The sequence below is a fragment of the Lipotes vexillifer genome, unplaced genomic scaffold, assembly GCF_000442215.2.
Source record: "Lipotes vexillifer unplaced genomic scaffold, Lipotes_vexillifer_v1.1 scaffold134, whole genome shotgun sequence".
NCBI lineage: Eukaryota > Metazoa > Chordata > Mammalia > Artiodactyla > Lipotidae > Lipotes > Lipotes vexillifer.
The window spans coordinates 3115946-3135345 of NW_006787464.1; the positions used below are offsets into that span (position 1 = coordinate 3115946).

The 19400-nt window shown below is 40.5% G+C and overlaps 1 protein-coding gene across 3 annotated transcripts in view; it reads left to right on the forward strand.

Moving 5' to 3' along the window:
• The first annotated feature begins 11789 nt into the window (after positions 1-11789).
• IL12RB2 (interleukin 12 receptor subunit beta 2) overlaps positions 11790-19400 on the forward strand; it is a 78439-nt gene continuing 70828 nt past the window's right edge. The window contains exons 1-2 of one of the 3 annotated variants that reach the window (XM_007460103.1): positions 11790-11847; positions 18232-18343. In XM_007460103.1, coding sequence (XP_007460165.1) covers positions 18268-18343 — 76 coding nt within the window. In that variant the 5' untranslated portion in view covers positions 11790-11847; positions 18232-18267. Of the gene's footprint in view, positions 11848-18230; positions 18344-19400 lie in introns of those variants that run through there. The other 2 variants (XM_007460101.1, XM_007460102.1) reach the window with 2 other exon arrangements.

Genomic DNA, 19400 nt, shown 5'->3' on the forward strand with positions numbered 1-19400 from the left:
TAATTTCCAAACTATTCTTTTTTAACTCTGTTGAAAGTTTGAAGATTCAATACCACTTATAATTTGGTTGACCAAAGAGAATGAGATCTCTCCAGAGCAAGTCAATTCAACTCAACAAGTATTTGTTGAGCCCCTGTTCTGTGCTGCTCACTGTGCCAGGTGCTAGAGATAAGGGGGCAAACAAGACAGGACTCCTTGCAGTCCTGGAGCTTACAATAACAGGAAGGATGCAGGGAGGATGGGAGAACCCCTGTTATCAATAACTATTAGCACAAGCTTTCCCTCAATATTTAACCCTAAATTGAATGAGCTACTGATGAACTTAGAAGAAGATAATTTCTCTAATAATGCTTATGTAAGATTAGTCATCTTCGGATTTATTTGCATCCAGGGAAAAGAAGAGAATAATGAAGGCTATCATTGTTGCCTGCATCTTATAGTTTTCTCATAATTTGTTTTGCTTGCTTAACTGATTCAAGTCCTTTCTCCAATACCTCTCATCTGTTCCCCTACAGAAAATGGCTCAGATGTACTGGAGTACCATCTTGTGTCTGATTTAGCAATTTTATAACATGCTGCGGTTAGAAGTTAACAGACTAGTGGTTTTTAAACATTTTAGATTGTGCATGCCTTAAGAAAAAAGGGACTTGAGAATACATCCCCAATATATGGTCAGCTTTTAAAAAAATTTACTTAAAAAGTTTATATATACATAAATATATATTATAAATATAAATTTCCAACATATATATTGTAAAATGTACACAAAAATAGAAATTAATTTTAAAATGAGAGTAAAATTAAGTTTTTGGATAATTTATTAACAAAATAAGAAGCCTTTCTTCTCACTAAAAATTATAGAAAAATAAGCTAATCTATGAATTATATAAGCTTATTATTAACATTTGGTTACATAATTTTATTACTCCTGATATTGATTAGTCGTCCTTTCAAACTGAGCAGAAGCTGCTGCATTTTCATATTTTTTAACACATGGGTTGAAAATTCACTCAATTACTCAACTGAAAGACTGAAAAAGATAGTAAATTGTTTCCAAGTTTTTTAAGCACTTTTTTGTAGGTGACAAAGTTACATATTTTTAGCAAAAAAAAAAAGCCCACAATAGTGGTAACGTTTTAAAATATTTGTTTTCAAATGTTCTCTTTATAGCACTTTCTCACTCAGTGTTGAAATGTTATCATTACTTGAAGGGATAAAAAAGCCTTGTTTTTTATTTTTTTCCAAAAATATCTATTAGGTAACATACTACTAAGAGACACATCATTACAGAAAAGATCAGCAAGTTTAAAATATTTGCCTTCTTTGGTAAAAAAAAAATAATAATAGCTCACTTTTAACTAGATTCTTTTAACTTTGCTGCAAATAATTTTCACAGTCACTCACCAGCTCACTAGGCAGTGATGTTAAGATTCTATAATTTAAGGATTTGTTTTTATCAAATTATTCACGTAGATAAATTGCTGAAGTATGTAAACTACATATCACAGTCTCATAAAAGCAATCCACTGTACTTTGTCATATCTAAGATGTACATTTTTCATATTTAACATCTTCAAAACTGGGAGGTGTCTCTACATAATGATCAAGGGATCAATCCAAGAAGAAGATGTAACAATTATAAATGTTTATGCACCCAGCATAGGAGCACCTCAATACATAAGGCAAATGCTAACAACCATGAAAGGAGAAACCGACAGTAACACAATAATAGTAGGGGACTTTAACACCCCACTTACACCAATGGACAGACCATCCAAACAGAAAATAGATAAGTAAACAAAAGCTTTAAATGACACAGTAGACCAGATAGATTTAATTGGTATTTATAGAACATTCCACCCAAAAGTGGGAGAATACCCTTTCTTCTCAAGTATACACAGAACATTCTCCAGGATAGATCACATCTTGCATCACAAATCAAGCCTCAGAAAATTTAAGAAAACTGAAATCGTATCAAGCATCTTTTCTGACCATAACGCTATGAGATTGGAAATCAATTACAGGAAAAAAACTGTAAAAGACACAAATACATGGAGGCTAAACAGTGTGCTACTAAATAACCAAGAGATCACTGAAGAAATCAAAGAAAAAAAAAATATATACACAGAAACAAATGACAACAAAAACACAATGACCCAAAACCTATGGGACGCAGCAAAAGCAGTTCTAAAGAGGGAAGTTTATAGCAATTCAATCTCACCTCAAGAAACAAGAAAAATCTCAAATAAACAATCTAACCCCACACTTAAAACAACTAGAGAAAGAAAAACAAAGAAAACCCAAAGTCAGTAGAAGGAAAGAAATCATAAGGATCAGAGCTGAAATAAATGAAATAGAAATGAAGAAAACAATAGCAAAGATCAATAAAACTAAAAGCCGGTTCTTTGAGAAGATAAGCAAAATTGATAAACCCTTAGCCAGACTCATCAAGAAAAAAAAAGGGAGAGGAAGCAAATCAATAAAATGAAAAATGAAAAACGAGAAATCACAACTGACACCGCAGAAATACAAAGGATTATAAGAGACTACTACAAACAACTATATGCCAATAAAATGGACAACCACAAAGAAATGGACAAATTCTTGGGAAGGTACAATTCTCCAAGACTGAACCAGGAAGAATTAGAAAATATAAACAGACCTATTAAGGTAATGAAATTGAAACTGTAGTTAAAAATCTGCCAACAAACAACAGTCCAGGACCAGATGGCTTCACAGGCGCATTCTGTCAAACATTTAGAGAAGACCTAACACCGATCCATCTCAAACTCTTCCAAAAAATTGTAGAGGGAGAAACACCCAAATTCATTCTATGAAGCCACCATCACCCTGATAGCAAAATCAGAAAAAGATATCACAAAAAAAGAAAATTATAGAACAATATCACTGATGAACATAGATGCAAAAATCCTGAACAAAATACTAGCGAACAGAATCCAACAGCACATTAAAAGGATCATACACCATGATCAAGTGGGATTTATCCCAGGGATGCAAGGATTCTTCAATATATGCAAATCAATCAATGTGATACAACACATTAACAAATTAAGGAATAAAAACCATATGATGATCTCAATAGATGCAGAAAAAGCTTTTGACAAAATTCAACACCCATTTATGATAAAACCCCTCCAGAAAATGGTATAGAGGGGACCTACCTCAACATAATAAAGCCCATATATGACAAACCAACAGCAAGCATCATACTCAATGGTGACAAACTGAAAGCATTGCCACTAAGATCAGAAACAAGACAAGGATGTCCACTCTCGCCACTCTTATTCAATCTAGTTTTGGAAGTCCTAGCCATGGCAATCAGAGAAGAAAAAGAAATAGAAGGAATACATACTGGAAAACAAGAAGTAAAACTGTCACTGTTTGCAGATGACATGATACTATACATAGAGAATCCTAAAGATGCCACCAGAAAACTACTAGAACTAATCAATGAGTTTGGTAAGGTTGCAGGATACAAAATTAATGCATAGAAATCTCTGGCATTCCTATACACCAACAATGAAAAATCAGAAAGAGAAATTAAGGAAACCATCCCATTTACCATCGCAACAAAAAGAATGAAATACCTAGGAATAAACCTGCCTAAGGAGGAGAAAGGCTTGTACTCAGAAAACTATAGAACACTGATGAAAGAAATCAAAGATGTCATAAGCAGATGGAGAAATACACCATGTTCCTGGATTGGAAGAATCGATATTGTGAAAATGACTCTACTACCCAAAGCAATCTACAGATTCAACGCAATCCCTCTCAAACTACCAATGGCATTCTTCACAGAAATAGAACAAAAAAATTTGCAATTTGCTTGGAAACACAAAAGACCCTGAAAGCCAAAGTAATCTTGAGAAAGAAAAACAGAGCTGGAAGAATCAGGCTCCCTGACTTCAAACTATACCACAAAGCTACAGTAATCAAGACAGTATGGTACTGGCACAAAAACAGAAATATAGCTCAATGGTACAGGATAGAATGCCCAGACATAAACCCATGCACATATGGTCAACTAATTTATGACAAAGGAGGCAAGAATATACAACAGAGAAAAGACATTTCTTCAATAAGTGCTTCTGGGAAAACTGGACAGCTACATGTAAAAGAATGAAATTAGAACACTACCTAACACCATACACAAAAATAATCTCCAAATGGATTAAAGACCTAAATGTAAAACTAGACACTATAAAACTCTTAGAGGAAAACACAGGAAAAACACTCTTTGACATAAACCACAGCAAGATCTGTTTTGACCCACCTCCTAGAGTAACAGAATTAAAAACAAAAATAAACAAATGGGACTTAAAAGCTGTTGCACAGCAAAAACCATAAACAAGATGAAAAGAGAACACTCAGAATGGGAGAAAATATTTGCAAATGAAACAACAAAGGATTAATCTCCAAAATATACAAACAGCTCATGGAGCTCAATATCAAAAAACAAACAATACAATTAAAAAATGGGCAGAAAACCTAAATAGACATTTCACCAAGGAAGACATACAGATGGCCAAGAGGCACATGAAAAGATGCTTAACATCACTAATTATTAGGAAAATGCAAATCAAAACTACAATGAGGCATCACTTCACGCCAGTCAGAATGGCCATTATAAAAAAATCTAGAATCAATAAATGTTGGAAAGGGTGTGGTGAAAAGGTAACCCTCCTGCACTGTTGGCAGGAATGTAAATTGATACAACCACTATGGAAAACCGTATGGAGGTTCCTTAAAAAACTAAAAGTAGAACTACCATATGACCCAGCAATCCCACTACTGGGTATATACCCTGAGAAAACCACAATTCAAAAAGAGACACGTACCACAATGTTCACTGCAGCACTATTTACAATAGCCAGGATATGGAAGAAACCTAAGTGTCCATCGACAGATGAATGGATAAAGATGTGGCACATATATACAATGGAATATTACTCAGCCATAAAAAGAAACAAAACTGAGTTATTTGTAGTGAGGTGGATGGACCTGGAGTCTGTCATACAGAGTGAAGTAAGTCATAAAGAGAAAAACAAATACCATTTGCTAACGCATATATATGGAATCTAAAAAAAAAATTGTACTAATGAACCTAGTTGCAGGGGAGGAATAAAGATGTAGACATAGAGAATGGACCTGAGGACATGGGGTGGGAGGGGGAAGCCTTGGCGAAGTGAGAGTAGCATGGACATATATGCACTACCAAATGTAAAATAGTTAGCTAGTGGGAAGCAGCAGCATAGCACAGGGAGATCAGCTCTGTGCTTTGAGATGACCTAGAGGGGTGGGATAGGGAGGATGGGAGGGAGGCTCAAGAGGCAGGGGATATGGGGACATATGTATGCATATGAATGATTCACTTTGGTGTACAATAGAAACTAATATAGTATTGTGAAGCAATTATTCTCCAATAACGATCTATTAAAAATAAATTGGGAGGTGTCTTATGCTTACTGCCCAAACAGTATGGTGATGGAGTTGGCTCTGCACATACTCAGCAAGCCTGGATTGGTTTCAGTGGAAGGGAAGAACATCCCAGAGGTAATAGTGGGATATTCTTTTAAGAAATGTGGCTTTATTAATACTCATGTCACTGAAGATGATACTGAGTGAAACAAAAAAGTGATCAGGAATGTTGCAGACTGAACGCGAATGTATCTAAAGAATATTTTAACCAAATTTATTTTGCTTCTATTTTCCATTTTCTTTTCAAATGAACAAGACTGATAGTAAACACATATGTCTAATAAATCTAAAAGGGATATTTTTTAAAACATAAAAATTTTAGGGGCTTCCTTGTTGGTGCAGTGGTTAAGAATCTGCCTGCCAGCGCAGGGAACACGGGTTCGAGCCCTGGTCTGGGAAGATCCCACATGCCGTGGAGCAACTAAGTCCGTGTGCCACAACTACTGAGTCTGCGCTCTAGAGCCCGTGGGCCACAACCACTGAAGCCCGTGTGCCTAGAGCCCGTGCTCCTCAACAAGAGAAGCCACCGCAATGTGAAGCCCACGCACCACAACGAAGAGTAGCCCCCGCTCGCGGCAATCAGAGAAAAGCTTCCACGCAGCAACGAAGACCCAACGCAGCCAAAATAAATAAATAAAATAAACTAATAAAATAAATAAATTTTTTAAATAAAAATTTCAATTAAAAATATTCTAAGTGACAAGAAAGCATTATGTCACAAGTTTATAAGACAGTTCTTTTTCTTACTAGTGTATAAAAAATAGTATGGGGCTTCCCTGGTGGCGCAGTGGTTGAGTCCGCCTGCTGATGCAGGGGACACGGGTTCGTGCCCCGGTCCGGAAAGATCCCACATGCCGCGGAGCGGCTGGGCCCTTGAGCCATGGCCGCTGGGTCTGCGCGTCCGGAGCCTGTGCTCCGCAACGGGAGAGGCCACAAGAGTGAGAGGCCCGCGTACCGCAAAAAAAAAAAAAAAATTACGTCTTAGCGTTGAATTCCTAGCGTCAATGAAATATTGTCATAAGTAAAAGCACCGCTGTCATCCCCTCTGCATTTTGGACAGTTTTCCCTCTTCCCTCAGAATCCCACTTATAACAAATGGAACATGGGACCATTCAGAGTCAGGGTCATGCCACCTATTAAATGTGAATTCTTTCTTACTTTTTAGTTACAAACACAAATGAAAGTTCTAGTATTTTCTTCTCACACCCAGTCTTACACACAGCCCGCTTTGGTGACCGCAGCAATAGGGTGTGGTAAGTGCTGGGCAAGCACAGAGGAAGAATATCTCTGAGGAAAGTTCTCTACAGAGTGTCAACTAAGTGCCGCTTCCCCGTGGCGGTGAAGGGCGAGAACATGATTCGGCCGTGCTTTTCATACCCTGGTGCTTAATTCACCTCAGCACCCCGGCTGAGGAGCGAGGCTTTCCTACCCGCCTTGTATAAGGGGAACCCGAGGTGTGCCGCGGCAATTACCTTGCTCCGGGCGGCACGGGCACAGCCCGCCAGGGACGGAACCGGACCCTGGCCGGCCCGCTTCGACAGCTGACAGTGCAGCCGCTTTCCCTTTGCCGACTGCCTCGGCCACGTCCACCTCCCCGGCCCGGGCGCCGCCCGACGCACGTCCGCGCGCGACCCTGCGCCGCCGGAGCGCCCACCCCGGGGCCACAGGCTGGGCGCGCACGGGCACCGGAACGCCCGGAGCGCACACTGCCTGCGCGGCACGTGCGTCCCGCAGCACCCGGGCCATCGGCTCCGCGCCGCTCCGCAGCGGGCCCGCGGGCTGGAGACGCGCGGTGAGTGGCCGGGGGATCGGTGGGGCGCGGACGCTTGGGACCCCCGGCTTTCGTGCTTCGCTTCTCCCTGGGAGGAGGGTGTGGGGGCGGCCTCTGCTCATCTGGGTCCTCACTGTGGGCTGGACGTTCGCTTGAGAGTGCCTGGTCGCGGTTGGCCAGATGGACAGGAGGGGCGCTCAGATTGAGTTTCCAAGGCGCTCGCAGAACGGTGGGAACGTGAGGAGGGGAGGGCTGGCGTCTGGGAACGGCAGCGGGCACCCGTCAGGGGCCAGCCTGGGTCCAGGCCCACGGCGTGACTCGCGGCTCGGAAGCGGATCTTTTGTGAATAAGATATGGAGGAGTCTTACTTAGTCTTGCATGGGGGTGAATTGTCCCTTTTTTCTCCGCAGCACTTTCCTGGGGCCTCTGTAGACGCAGAGTCCCCACCTGTCTAGTCACTAGCAGAATGCTCTGGGGCAGGGCAAGCCGCCTGGCCAGTCTCTTTTCTCATCTGTGAAATGTCTCTTTAGAGAGGCTCTTTTCACCTGGTTGAGGGGCAGTAAATACAAACATTGGAGGAGATTAAGTATCCCCGCGATTAGATCCAGGTTTTACGAATAGCAATCCAAATGCATACAAAAAGTGTTTTCCTGGTATCTCTAAAGAGCAAGGCAAAACTCCGAATGTCTGCTGCAATCCCCTACAAGTATATCCTGTGTGGATAAAAGTCTTCGTTGAGCACCTACTATGGACTTGGCCCTTGGGTATCACTGTTATCCTCTATAATTCTTTAAAAACCCAGTGAACTGGTTATAAGTATTCCCGTTTTACAGATGTGGAAACTTTCACACTTTCACAGAGATAGTGAGTTACAGGTTTTTGGCTCCAAATTCTGTGCTCCTTGGCTTTGCACCTCTGACTCAAAACATTATATCCACCTCCACTTGGGCAAACAAACATTAGATTCTGGTTCCCATTAACAAGGAATGGTACAGTGCCCTGTTTCTCTGTCCAGCATTTAACTGAAAGGACCTTAGTGGCTGAGAGCTGATACTCTTTCTCTCCATTTTAATGTGAAATTCTCAATTCATTACTGTCACTTTCTTGGGCACAAAAGGCTCTAAAAGAGTTTGCAGCATTCTTTTATCATGTATCATGTTTCTTGACTGTCATGATGTTTACATAAATTCCCAAATTTTGGCAAGCTTTGAATCTTTCTTACATTAGAATGAGTTCTAGTGTGGAAAAAATTCTAAAGCAGATGTGAGATTTTTATGGCAGAAGAATCCTATAAGTACAGTAGATGTTGTACATCATTTCTCAGTTGTGGACTTTTTTTTTTTAAATTTTACCTGCTTTGTTCTTTGGCCAATTATTTGTCATCTTTGCAATTACACTCACAGCACTGCTGTCAACTTCTGCATCTACATTTGTGCAGGCTAATCTGGAAAGAAAGCCAAATCTCAAAGAAGCTTTGTCCAATTTCCTTTGTTCGTGGAACATTGTGGTGTTCTTTGCCAATGGTAACAATGTGTTTTTAAAGTATAAATATGTATTGAACATCTGTTATGTTCAAGACATTGTGCTGGTCATTGTAATATAAAGAAACATAAGTCTCAGTTCCTGTCCTCAAAAAAGTTAAAACTGTTTAGAAAGACAATAATTATGAGAACACTTAGTATGTCATAAATTGTAAGTGGCATGAAGTCACCTTTTATGAAGGAGGTATGGGATCTAGTTTTAATAAAATTAATTCTTCAGTGATGAGCCAGATGAATGGGCCAAGAGAGAGGTCAAAAGCAAGGCTGTCTAGCTTAATTCTAACAATGTCCTTGATAAGTAAATGATATTATCTTTTTTCTTATAATAATAATAATGGATGATAGTGTTTATTGAGCTCTTTCTATATACCAGGCACTTTGCTAAGAGCTTCTCAGTTAACTCCCACAATAATCCCGTGAGTTTGGTGCTATTTTTATAAAAATAAAAATTTTACAATTGAGGAAACTCAAGCCTGGAAGGTAGTTCTAATTTATCTAATTCTGAATTTTCTTCTGGTTTTTCTGTATTATCGTGATCAACTTGCAGATCTCTCCACCTGCAGAATAGAGATACCAAGTTACTTTATTTAGTAGAAGGCCAAATGTTAACAACTCAGTTACATGCTCTGCATTGTGATAAATTGCTAAGTAAATGCCTATAAAAGATTGTTAAGATTAGAATCTTAATTTACATCCCTTTTGCAGTAATATGCAGAAGGAAAGGAAAATATTAAGTAAAACATCAGGCAGAGGTGCTGAGACATGGGATTATTCGTGTCGAGATTTCGGTTGAATTTTTAGTTTATAGAAGAAAACTTGAGGAATATTGTAGCATGGTGATCACTAGTCTTTGTCTGCCCCCCTAGACCCAGGGTGCCTCCAGTTATATTAAGATCGTTGTGAAATTCCGAGAAAACTCTTAAAACAAAGTAATTGTAATGTGCTTTAATATTTTTAATGCCTTATAGCACTAAGAAAAGACTCGGGTTGAAGCTACAAAACTTGCCAGGATTTTACAATACTCAAGACTCAAGGATAAACCTGCCACTCCCATGCCATTGTCCACGAATAGAGACTTCAAGGTTACATGTGTCAAAGGAGAGACCTTTCCAATAAACTAAGGAAGAAAAGTTAGTGAAAGAGATCTAATTTTCTCAATAAATGTGGATTGCCATTTTTCAGAGTTACTTGTGATGATGACACAGGTAGGATTGGAGAAACCGGGATGACACCCGGACCCAGGACGATCCTCTGGCCCTAAATACCAGGCTCTTTCCAGTATATCATCCTTTTCAGTAAAAGATGGCTTATTTTATTTATAGCTATTGAAGGATGCAGAGAGTGAAAATAGAGAAGATTGGATTGTTGAAACTTAATTGAACAAGTGCCATGAAAATTGTAGCCTTGTGAAGCTAATTGAAGAAAGAAAAAACATAGCAAATAACACCAACTGATCTGAAAGTACCTTGTTTCCTCAAGACTCCATCCACGTCTTATTTCTTCTTTCTTTATTTCCTGTTTATTGCTCTATTGTAGGAATGCTTGTTCAATTTATAGGACAGTTCACAGTACACGTGATTCTGGGGTTGGGGCCTGATAAGATTCCCTAATGCATTTTAAATGTAATTTGTTTACATACAACATTTCAGGAGCCAGTATATTATGTCCAGGGTGATATATCTGAATTTGAAATAGAGACGAATAGGTCTGACAGAACATTCCAGAAAAACAGGAAAGAAGGGAAAAAAGCATAAGGGGATCTTTGTTAAGAAAAATTATAAAATTATAAAGCAGGAAAGGAGAAAACACCCTAAAATTTAAAAAGAGAGAGAGAGAGGGACCCAAACTTCAGAAGTCTCCTGAATTCAAGCAAGAGAAGAAAGTTCCTGTAAATGGGTAAAATTAGGACTACAAATGCTAACCAGTGAGATGACAGAAGGTTCAAGAGAGCCTCGGCAGCTGCAAAAGAAAGGCAAACAGGTGTGCATCCAATTTGGCTCATGTAATGGGGGTTGAAACTGTTGGCTAGAAAGAAGAAAAAGCAGAAGGGGTTGATGTGGTTACTTTCCTTCCCCTTTAAGCCATCTGACATGATTTTATGAAGGGGGTGATTTGATGATCTGAGGCTGGCAGGCCAGGGTTTGTCCGTGTTATGGCTTGTTAGATTTTTCAACAAATGGTAGACTCAGAAGCAAAAAGGAGATGATGCTTTGGTCAGGAAACTCTTCTTTTTCATGACATAGCCCATGGAAAGGTATGGGGAAGAGAAGGTTGGCTCCAGTGGCTGAGTTGCAAGTTAGCTACTTGGTGGACCTGATTTTCCTCTTCCATCCTCAGAGTGGAATAGATCATTAGAGATGGTTACATATTGTACATACACTGGGTTTTATTGTTTGATCTTCTTTTGAGGGAGGTGGGTGATTCAACCTTCTGAAAACTAAAGCATTAGTCATTGTAAGTGCTTTACTAGATGGGTATCATAAAGATTGTATGTAATGTACATCAAACATAATAAAAGATCAACAAACTGTAGCATTAGTATTAAGGGCAGTGTTAATATTAGTGTTATTTCTAGTTTTATGCTGCTATAGTTGCAACTGATCAGAAGCAATCTTACCTGCTAGAAGTAATCTTGGATTAGAAATTGGGACACCTCCGTTCTGATCTGGATTCTGCTATTAATGTGACCTTTGGACCTTTGGCAAATCCCTTCTTTTCTCTAGGGCTCAGTTTATCTGTATACAAAATGAGGAATGTAGGGCTTCCCTGGTGGCACAGTGGTTGGGAGTCCGCCTGCCGATGCAGGGGACAGGGGTTCGTGCCCCGGTCCGGGAAGATCCCATATGCCGCAGAACGGCTGGGCCCGTGAGCCATGGCCGCTGAGCCTGCGCATCCGGAGCCTGTGCTCCGCAACGGGAGAGGCCACAACAGCGAGACGCCCGCGTACCGGAAAAAAAAAAAAAAAATGAGGAATGTAGAATACATGACCTCCAAAGTGTTGTCTCTATACTAATCTGCCACCAGTAAGATATGTCTGTCAGTAGCTTTGCTGGCAGAAGAGAATGATTTTGTACCCTGCCTCACTGAGTCAACTGGGTAATTAACGGCACGTTAAGGCAAACAGCCTTAACGTTAGCACATTCAGAACAATCACTTGGTTGTTCTCTGGTGGCCCAGACTCAAATGTCAGCTTTTGGGAGGGGAAAGGAGCAGTAGGACATGGTAATTATTGGCTAACCTTTGAGGTTCCTTCCTCCTCTGAGTTATTAAATTCTTTGGTAGCCAGGGTTAAGACTGCCTAACATATGACCTTTTACCTAGTCTAACAAAACATACAATTCCAATACGTTGAAAGTCGTAAACGATTTAGAAAAGAGATACAAAAGCTGGACCCAGAAGGGAAAATGGGAGCTAGCCTCAGTGGAGTGCTAGGTATTCTCATGGGTCCATGACACTGGCATATTCAACTCCTAGTAACTTTGTCTAGGTAGGTATTCCTGTACTCATTGCGTGAATGAGGAAATGGCACCCTGACAGTTAACAGCACACAGTAGAACTGAGATTCACTAGCCTTTTTCTTTTCCACAATACCATGCTTCCCCTCGAGCTTACTATGGTGCTACAGAAGAAGGGTGATGTGGAAGTAGGAAGAGTTCTAGCCTACATGAAATTACCACCTGTGCTAAGGGTTTTTCCTAGCCTAGTCAAATATGACTTTAGCTGCTTATTTTGTGCTTCTTCTTGGAGCAGTGGGGAAAGAGAGGCTCACTGAGGGGGAGTTGTCTCTGCCCTCCTGCCAGTTGCTTTATTTCTGGCTGGTCCCCGTCCCCCTCATTGAGATGTTGTTTTCACTGTCTGGAAATTGTCACCACTTGAGTGATGAGTCAGTGACATAGCACACTCTTTGACTTTCTGATTCAAGACAGAGTTGTAATTTTAATATTGACCCTCCGGGCAGGCTGTGTGAAGGATGTTTACAGTTGATAGGAGGTTTCATTTTATTGGAAGATACCTCATTTACTTGAAGGTCTTTGGGGTTCTGAGTTTCTTATAAATGAAGCAGCTGTTTTACCTGGTCATTCAGAGAAAATGAGCATGTTTGTGTTTGAATCAATGTACTATATAAACTCAAATTTATCCTCTGTTTTGCCTATTTCATATATAGGTGTGTGTATATATCTATCATATATATTTCAGATACATACATTTTTAAAATTCTTATAATAACCAAGTAATGTTTTACTATTGAATATTTTACTGTTTGGAGAATGTTATCGCTTCATAAGTTGCAAGGCACATTGAAAGATACCCTGTAGATACCCTTTGCAGTTAAGAAGCAGAAACGTATTTAATCCCTATATATCTGTTCATTCAGTTATCTTCTAATTCAATCCATAATTTCCTTTATGCCAGAACATTCCAAGGCTTAATGAAAACTAACGAATTTTAAACTAAACTAAGGTAGCTACAATAAAAAAAGACTTATTAATGATGTCGAACACCATGTAGCAGAATAAGATTTAATGTACTTTTAATGTATTGTAGTTATATTAAACTAAACCAGAAGTAAAAAACAGAAAACCCATTTAAATTTCATTCAGTTCAGCACATGCCTTTTATGTGCCACAGATTGTGGCCTCTGCCCATGAGGAACTTGCAAGCTAATGGAGGAGACAAGCAGATACCGAAAGAAATTAGTCCTATTTAATACAGCAGGTGCTAAGATAGGAGGATGCCAGGATGCTATGAATATACTAGTAGGAGGCTTCAGTCTACCTGAAGACATCAATAAGGCTAAGATCTGGCTACTTCTTTCCATCTCTACTGCTATCACTGTGATCCACATCACCATCATTTCCTACCTGGGCCTCCCCAGTTGCTTCCTAACTGGTCTGCTTGCTTCTACTCCAGCCTCCATACACAGAGCCAAGACTAGTTTTTCTGTTTGTTCGCTTTTGTATTTGCGTGTGTGTTTAATGTAATTCATATCTTGTGATACCCTAGTTAAAACCCAGTTAAATAAATAAATAAAACCTCTAATGATATACCAATGGTTTCCCATAGATTGGAGAGTAAAATCCAGGCTCCCTTCCATGGCAAACAAGTAGATCTGGCTCCTACCTTCTTCTCAAATTTCATTTCATACCATTCTCCCCAGAGTCACTTTCCCCAGCTACCCTGACCTTATTTCTGTGCCTCAACCACAGCAAGCTTGTTCCTTTGCCTCCAGGCTTTGCACTCAACATTTATTCTGTCAGGAAAAGTCTTTTTGAGTCTTCGTCTGGCCTATGCCAATCTCAGCTCAAGTTTCACCTCCTAGAAACACCTTCATTGACTGGCTTCTCTCCTCCCCAGGTTCTCTCTCCCCTTAGCCTCTCTTATTCTTTCGTCATTATCTGAAGGTATCTGTTTGTTATTTATTTGTCTTTTGTCTACCTTCTCCAGAATGTTGGTTCCATGAGACCTAAAACCTTGTCTGTCTTTTTCTGCACTCTCTCCCAAGTCCTTGGCACATAGCAATGGCTAAATACATATTTGTTGAATAAATGACTGAATAGAAGGTGCCTGAGCTGAGTTGGGATGGATGAGTAAGACTTAGCTAATCTGGGGCTTCCCTGGTGGTGCAGTGGTTAAGAATCCGCCTGCCAGTGCAGGGGACATGGGTTCAAGCCCTGGTCCGGGAAGATCCCACATGCCGCAGAGCAACTAAGCCTGTGCGCCGCAACTACTGAGCCTGCGCTCTAGAGCCCGAGCACCTAGACCCATGCTCTGCAACAAGAGAAGCCACTGCAGTGAGAAGCCCGCGCAACGCAGCAAAGAGTTGTCCCTGCTCGCCTCAACTAGCGAAAAGCCCAGGTGCAGCAACAAAGACCCAACACAGCCAAAAATAAATTAAAAAAAAATACCATTCACTTAAAAAAAAAGACTTAGCCAGTCTAAGAACAGTGGAAAGGTAAGAGAATAGCATGAACAAAGACACAGAAGCATCTATTGGCATGGGATGTGCAGCTCAGTGTTACTAGACAATAGTGTCAACAGTGGTGGATGTGGCTGGTAATGAAGGCAGGAGTTAGCTCACAGAAGCCATTGTGTGCCATGACCTGGGCCTTCATGATTTAGAGAGAGCGAAACTGTCGGATTTCAATTTAGATCAGTGTTTCTCAAACATTTTAAACCAAGACCCAGAGAATACATTTTACAGTATCCGTGAGCTGAGTGTCATCTCCAGATTTCAGAGGCACCACCTTCCTTGGCCCATAACCCCCTCCCTCCATCTTCAAAGGCAGCAGCACAGTCCTCGCTCTACAGCTGTCTGACCGACCCTTCTGCCTCCCTCACCCACTTTTAGGGACTCGCATAATTAGATCAGGCCCATCTGGGTGTCCAGGATAATCGCCTCCCCTCAAGGTCCCTAACTTTAGTCACATCTCCAAAGTCCCTTTGTCGTGCAACGTAATATATTCACAGGTTCTGGGGATTAGGGCATGGACATCTTTGGTGGGCCATTATGCTGCCTACGACAGGGACGTTTATAGGGAATTTTCTATAGCCCCTCCATCCCTCCTTCCCTTCTCTAGTTCAGTAAAGACATATTGAGTACTCTTACCCAATGCCAAGTGCTCGCATACGGCAGTGAGCAAGACAGTCAATGTTCCTGCTATCATGGTGGCTTAAATTCTAGCACAAAGATAGATGACAAATAAGACAATCAAATAAACAAGATAGTTACAGATTGTATCATGAAGTAAATAAGGTGATGAGTAGAAAGGAGATGGCCAAGACCACTTTGGCTGAGTGGTCAGGGAGGGGCTCTCTGAGGAAGTGACACATGATCTGAGGTCTGAAAGATGTAAGCCAGTCAGCCACTAAGAAGAGCCAGGGGAAGAGGATTCTAGCAGAGGAAAAGAAAACCACAGAGTCCCCGGAGCAGCAAAGGGCATGTCTTGTTCAAGGAACAGTCTGAAGGCCAGTGTGAATGAAGCAGAGCTGGCAAGGCAAAAACGTAGAGCAAATGATGGTGGCAAGATAGGAGATATGAAGCCATGCAGTGGCTGAGAGAGTCATGTATGGTAAGGACTTGGGATTATTTTTCTAACAGCAATGGGGACCTGTTGACGGTTTGTTTGTTTTTTTTTTGCGGTACGCGGGCCTCTCACTGTCGTGGCCTCTCCCGTTGCGGAGCACAGGCTCCGGACGCGCAGGCTCAGCGGCCATGGCTCATGGGCCCAGCTGCTCCGCGGCATGGGGGATCTTCCCGGACCGGGGCACGAACCCGTGTCCCCTGCATCGGCAGGCGGACTCTCAACCACTGCGCCACCAGGGAAGCCCTGTTGATGGGTTTTAAATAGAGGTGATATGAAGCAGGTAACATAATCTGATTTATCTTTTTAAAAGGTAATCAGCTATGTGAAAATGACTTAGAAAGGGGCAAAGATGGATGGAGAGGCACATTAAGGAGCTACTGCAGTCATCTAGGGGAGAGAGGACAGTGGTTTGGACTGGGGTGAGGATGGTAGAAATGGAGAGAAGTGGACTGATCTGTGATGTATTCAGGAGACAAAATTGACAGGACTTAGTGATGGTTTGGCTGTGAGGCATGAGAGAGAGGGTGGAATCGAGGATGACATCTAGGTTTTTGAGCAATTCAGGGGATAAAAATGTTATTCACGGAGGTAGAAAAGGCTGGAGGAAGAACCAGTTTGGAGAAGGGAGACCAAAAATTCAATTTGAATATGTTAATATTGAACAGTCTCTTAGATGTCCAAGAAGTGATGCCAAGGAGACATACGTATGAGACTAGAGCTCAGAGCAATGTCTGAGTTGAAGATAAGCATCGGAGAGTCTTTAGCATACAGATGGTATCTAGAGCCAGGTGACCAGAGGAGATGCCTCGGGAGAGACTAGAAATAGAGACAAAAATGTCTTGAGTACACTGAGGTCCTCCAAGACTTAACAGTCAGGAGGAGGAGGAAGAGCCACCAGCAAAGACTATTGAAAAGATGTTGATATTATCTGGGGGCTTCCCTGAGTGATGATTGGGTTAGAGGCAGAGGAGTCAAAAGAGCAAGTGGGGCTTCCCTGGTGGCGCAGTGGCTGAGAGTCCGCCTGCCACGGGTTCGTGCCCTGGTCCGGGAAGGTCCCACATGCCACGGAGCGGCTGGGCCCGTGAGCCATGGCCGCTGAGTCTGCGCGTCCGGAGCCTGTGCTCCGCAACGGGAGAGGCCACAACAGTGAGAGGCCCGCGTACCGCAAAAAAAGAAAGAACAAGTGGACACTTTCTAGAAGCCCACTAAGGCAGGACTGTTGTATCTCTAGCACTTAACACGGTGCCTGGCAGATGAAAGGTAGCCATCACTGTTGAATGAATAAGTGAATTTTTCTGAGGCTCTCCAGTACGTTCTGGCCCATTTCTAGGTATGGGAATACGAGGTGAACATTTGCCTTGGCTGGTTGCCAGTGGCCCAACATCACACAGCTTTTCAGCCTGCTTCATGAATTTCTGGCCCACCTTTAATAGATTTAGGGATTTGCTAAAGCCATTCCTTAAGTTTAAAGTTGGAAACAAACAGAAATCACCAGCTTGCGTTTTCCAAATCATTCAAGATAAAAATACTCAGTAAAATAAATAAATAATGAATAAACAAGCAAACAAACAAAATTGAACTTCTATAGAAAACCCAAACAGCCCCCTAAGAACACTTGGAATTCTTTTCTTACTGCCAAAGAGATCAATCTTTTACTAAATTCTTGGTGGGGAACAGAGGGGTGTGTGTGGTTCTGAGCCACTTTTTAATCTATTGTTACTTCCAGAAGCACATAAGTAGATCAGAAAATCTCACTACTGGAACTTCCCTGGTGGCCCAGTGGCTAAGACTTCGCTTTCCAAAGCCGGGGTTGTGGGTTCCATCTCTGGTCAGGGAGCTAAGATCCCACATGCCTTGCGGCCAAAAAACCAAAACATAAAACAGAAGCAATATTGTAACAAATTCAGTAAAAGACTTTAAATTTTAAAAATTAAAAGAAAAGAAAGAAATTCTCACTACTCTTGGAATTTAATGCTACTGCATTTGACTATGATGATGCAGCCCTGTTTGGAAGAAAAAAGTTTTGTGTGAGACTGAAGATCAGAAGGTTAAGTAACTTGCCCAGTAGTCTCAAAGTATTTAAACCAGTTCTAAAGGACTCCAAAGGCCAAATCTCTTCCCCTACCCTTTGCTGACCCCAAGAAGCTTAAATGACATGGGGGTTAGAGGTGGCTAAGATTTTCAGTTTACTAGTTTTAAAGGTAAACTTCATTAAAAAAAAAAAATCTTAACAATGTGAAGAAAATTAAAGGGGCATTTTAAGCCCTCTGAATAATATTGGTTCTGGTATTTTGTGAATGTATTTAACATGAATGAATTTGTCTTCTTTTACAAGGAAAAACACAGAGGTGTATTCCAGAGTTAACTGTTCATGGCACATACAGTTAACGGGTGCTCATTGGCACTTATTTTTATCATCATGTGGCTGTTAGTTAAAGCAAAAATAGGTAAGATATTTCTGTAATCTAATCTGTGGAGGGAGTTTTGGTTTAAATTCTCAGTTATAGATGAAATATGCATTTGTGGTAAATGTTCTGGTAGTTGGTCTTTTGTAGTCAATCTTCTGTCAAGTTTAAGTGGATAAGTCTGGTTCTATGTCTGTTACTAATATGTATTTTATTTCATTAATACTAATGATTAAGAGTCCAATGATATCTTTTCCTCTTAACAAAATGACTAGGTATCAAGCTAGGCATCATGAATGAATGTTTTACATTATAGTGCATTTTAACAGAGGGTATTCATGGATGGATTCAGCTCTGCTAAAAAAATAATGGCTGGCATTTTCTTTGCTGTTTTTATTGGCATCTTATTTTTTACTTTCTGGCCTATTAGGATCAAAGAAACAGAAAACAAAAATATAAGTAAGATAAGAGAGAGAAAGAGACTTAGTTCTGAAAATAAAAATGGAAACTTTTCAGAATTCAGTATTTCCTTTATTTGATTTGAATAACTTTTTTACCAATTTGTTTATGGTAGTTGATCCAAGCAATCTGATAATTACCAAAAAAGGCTTTCAGTGGAGGCTTTATATCACATCTAAAAATTCAAGGTGAGTCTATAATTCTGAGGGTTTTTTTCTTTTTTTAATCAGCAGTACTGAGTACTACCCAAAACTGCTAATTTCTGATTAGTTGTCGTATCTACATATACAAAACCTCCTGGAGAGTAAGAATGACCTCTCTTTAAGAGTTTATTGTGGGACCTGGCATATAGAAAACTTTCAGAACTCTTTCTGAAAGAAGAATACATTCATGTGATTTCGTATTAGCTGTATTGGGCAATGGTTCATCCTAACTAGGGTCTTACATCTTGAAGGAATACCATGGTAAGACCTAATTTCCATCCTTGATGCAAACTACACATACAGAGCCCCTAAATATTTTATCTTTGTTATAAAATAATAGATTACACATACCTTATACCTCTAATATAGCAAGAGAGGGAATTATTCCCAAATCTGCCCTTTAACATTTGTAATAGGCTTTTAAACATTTCTAATAG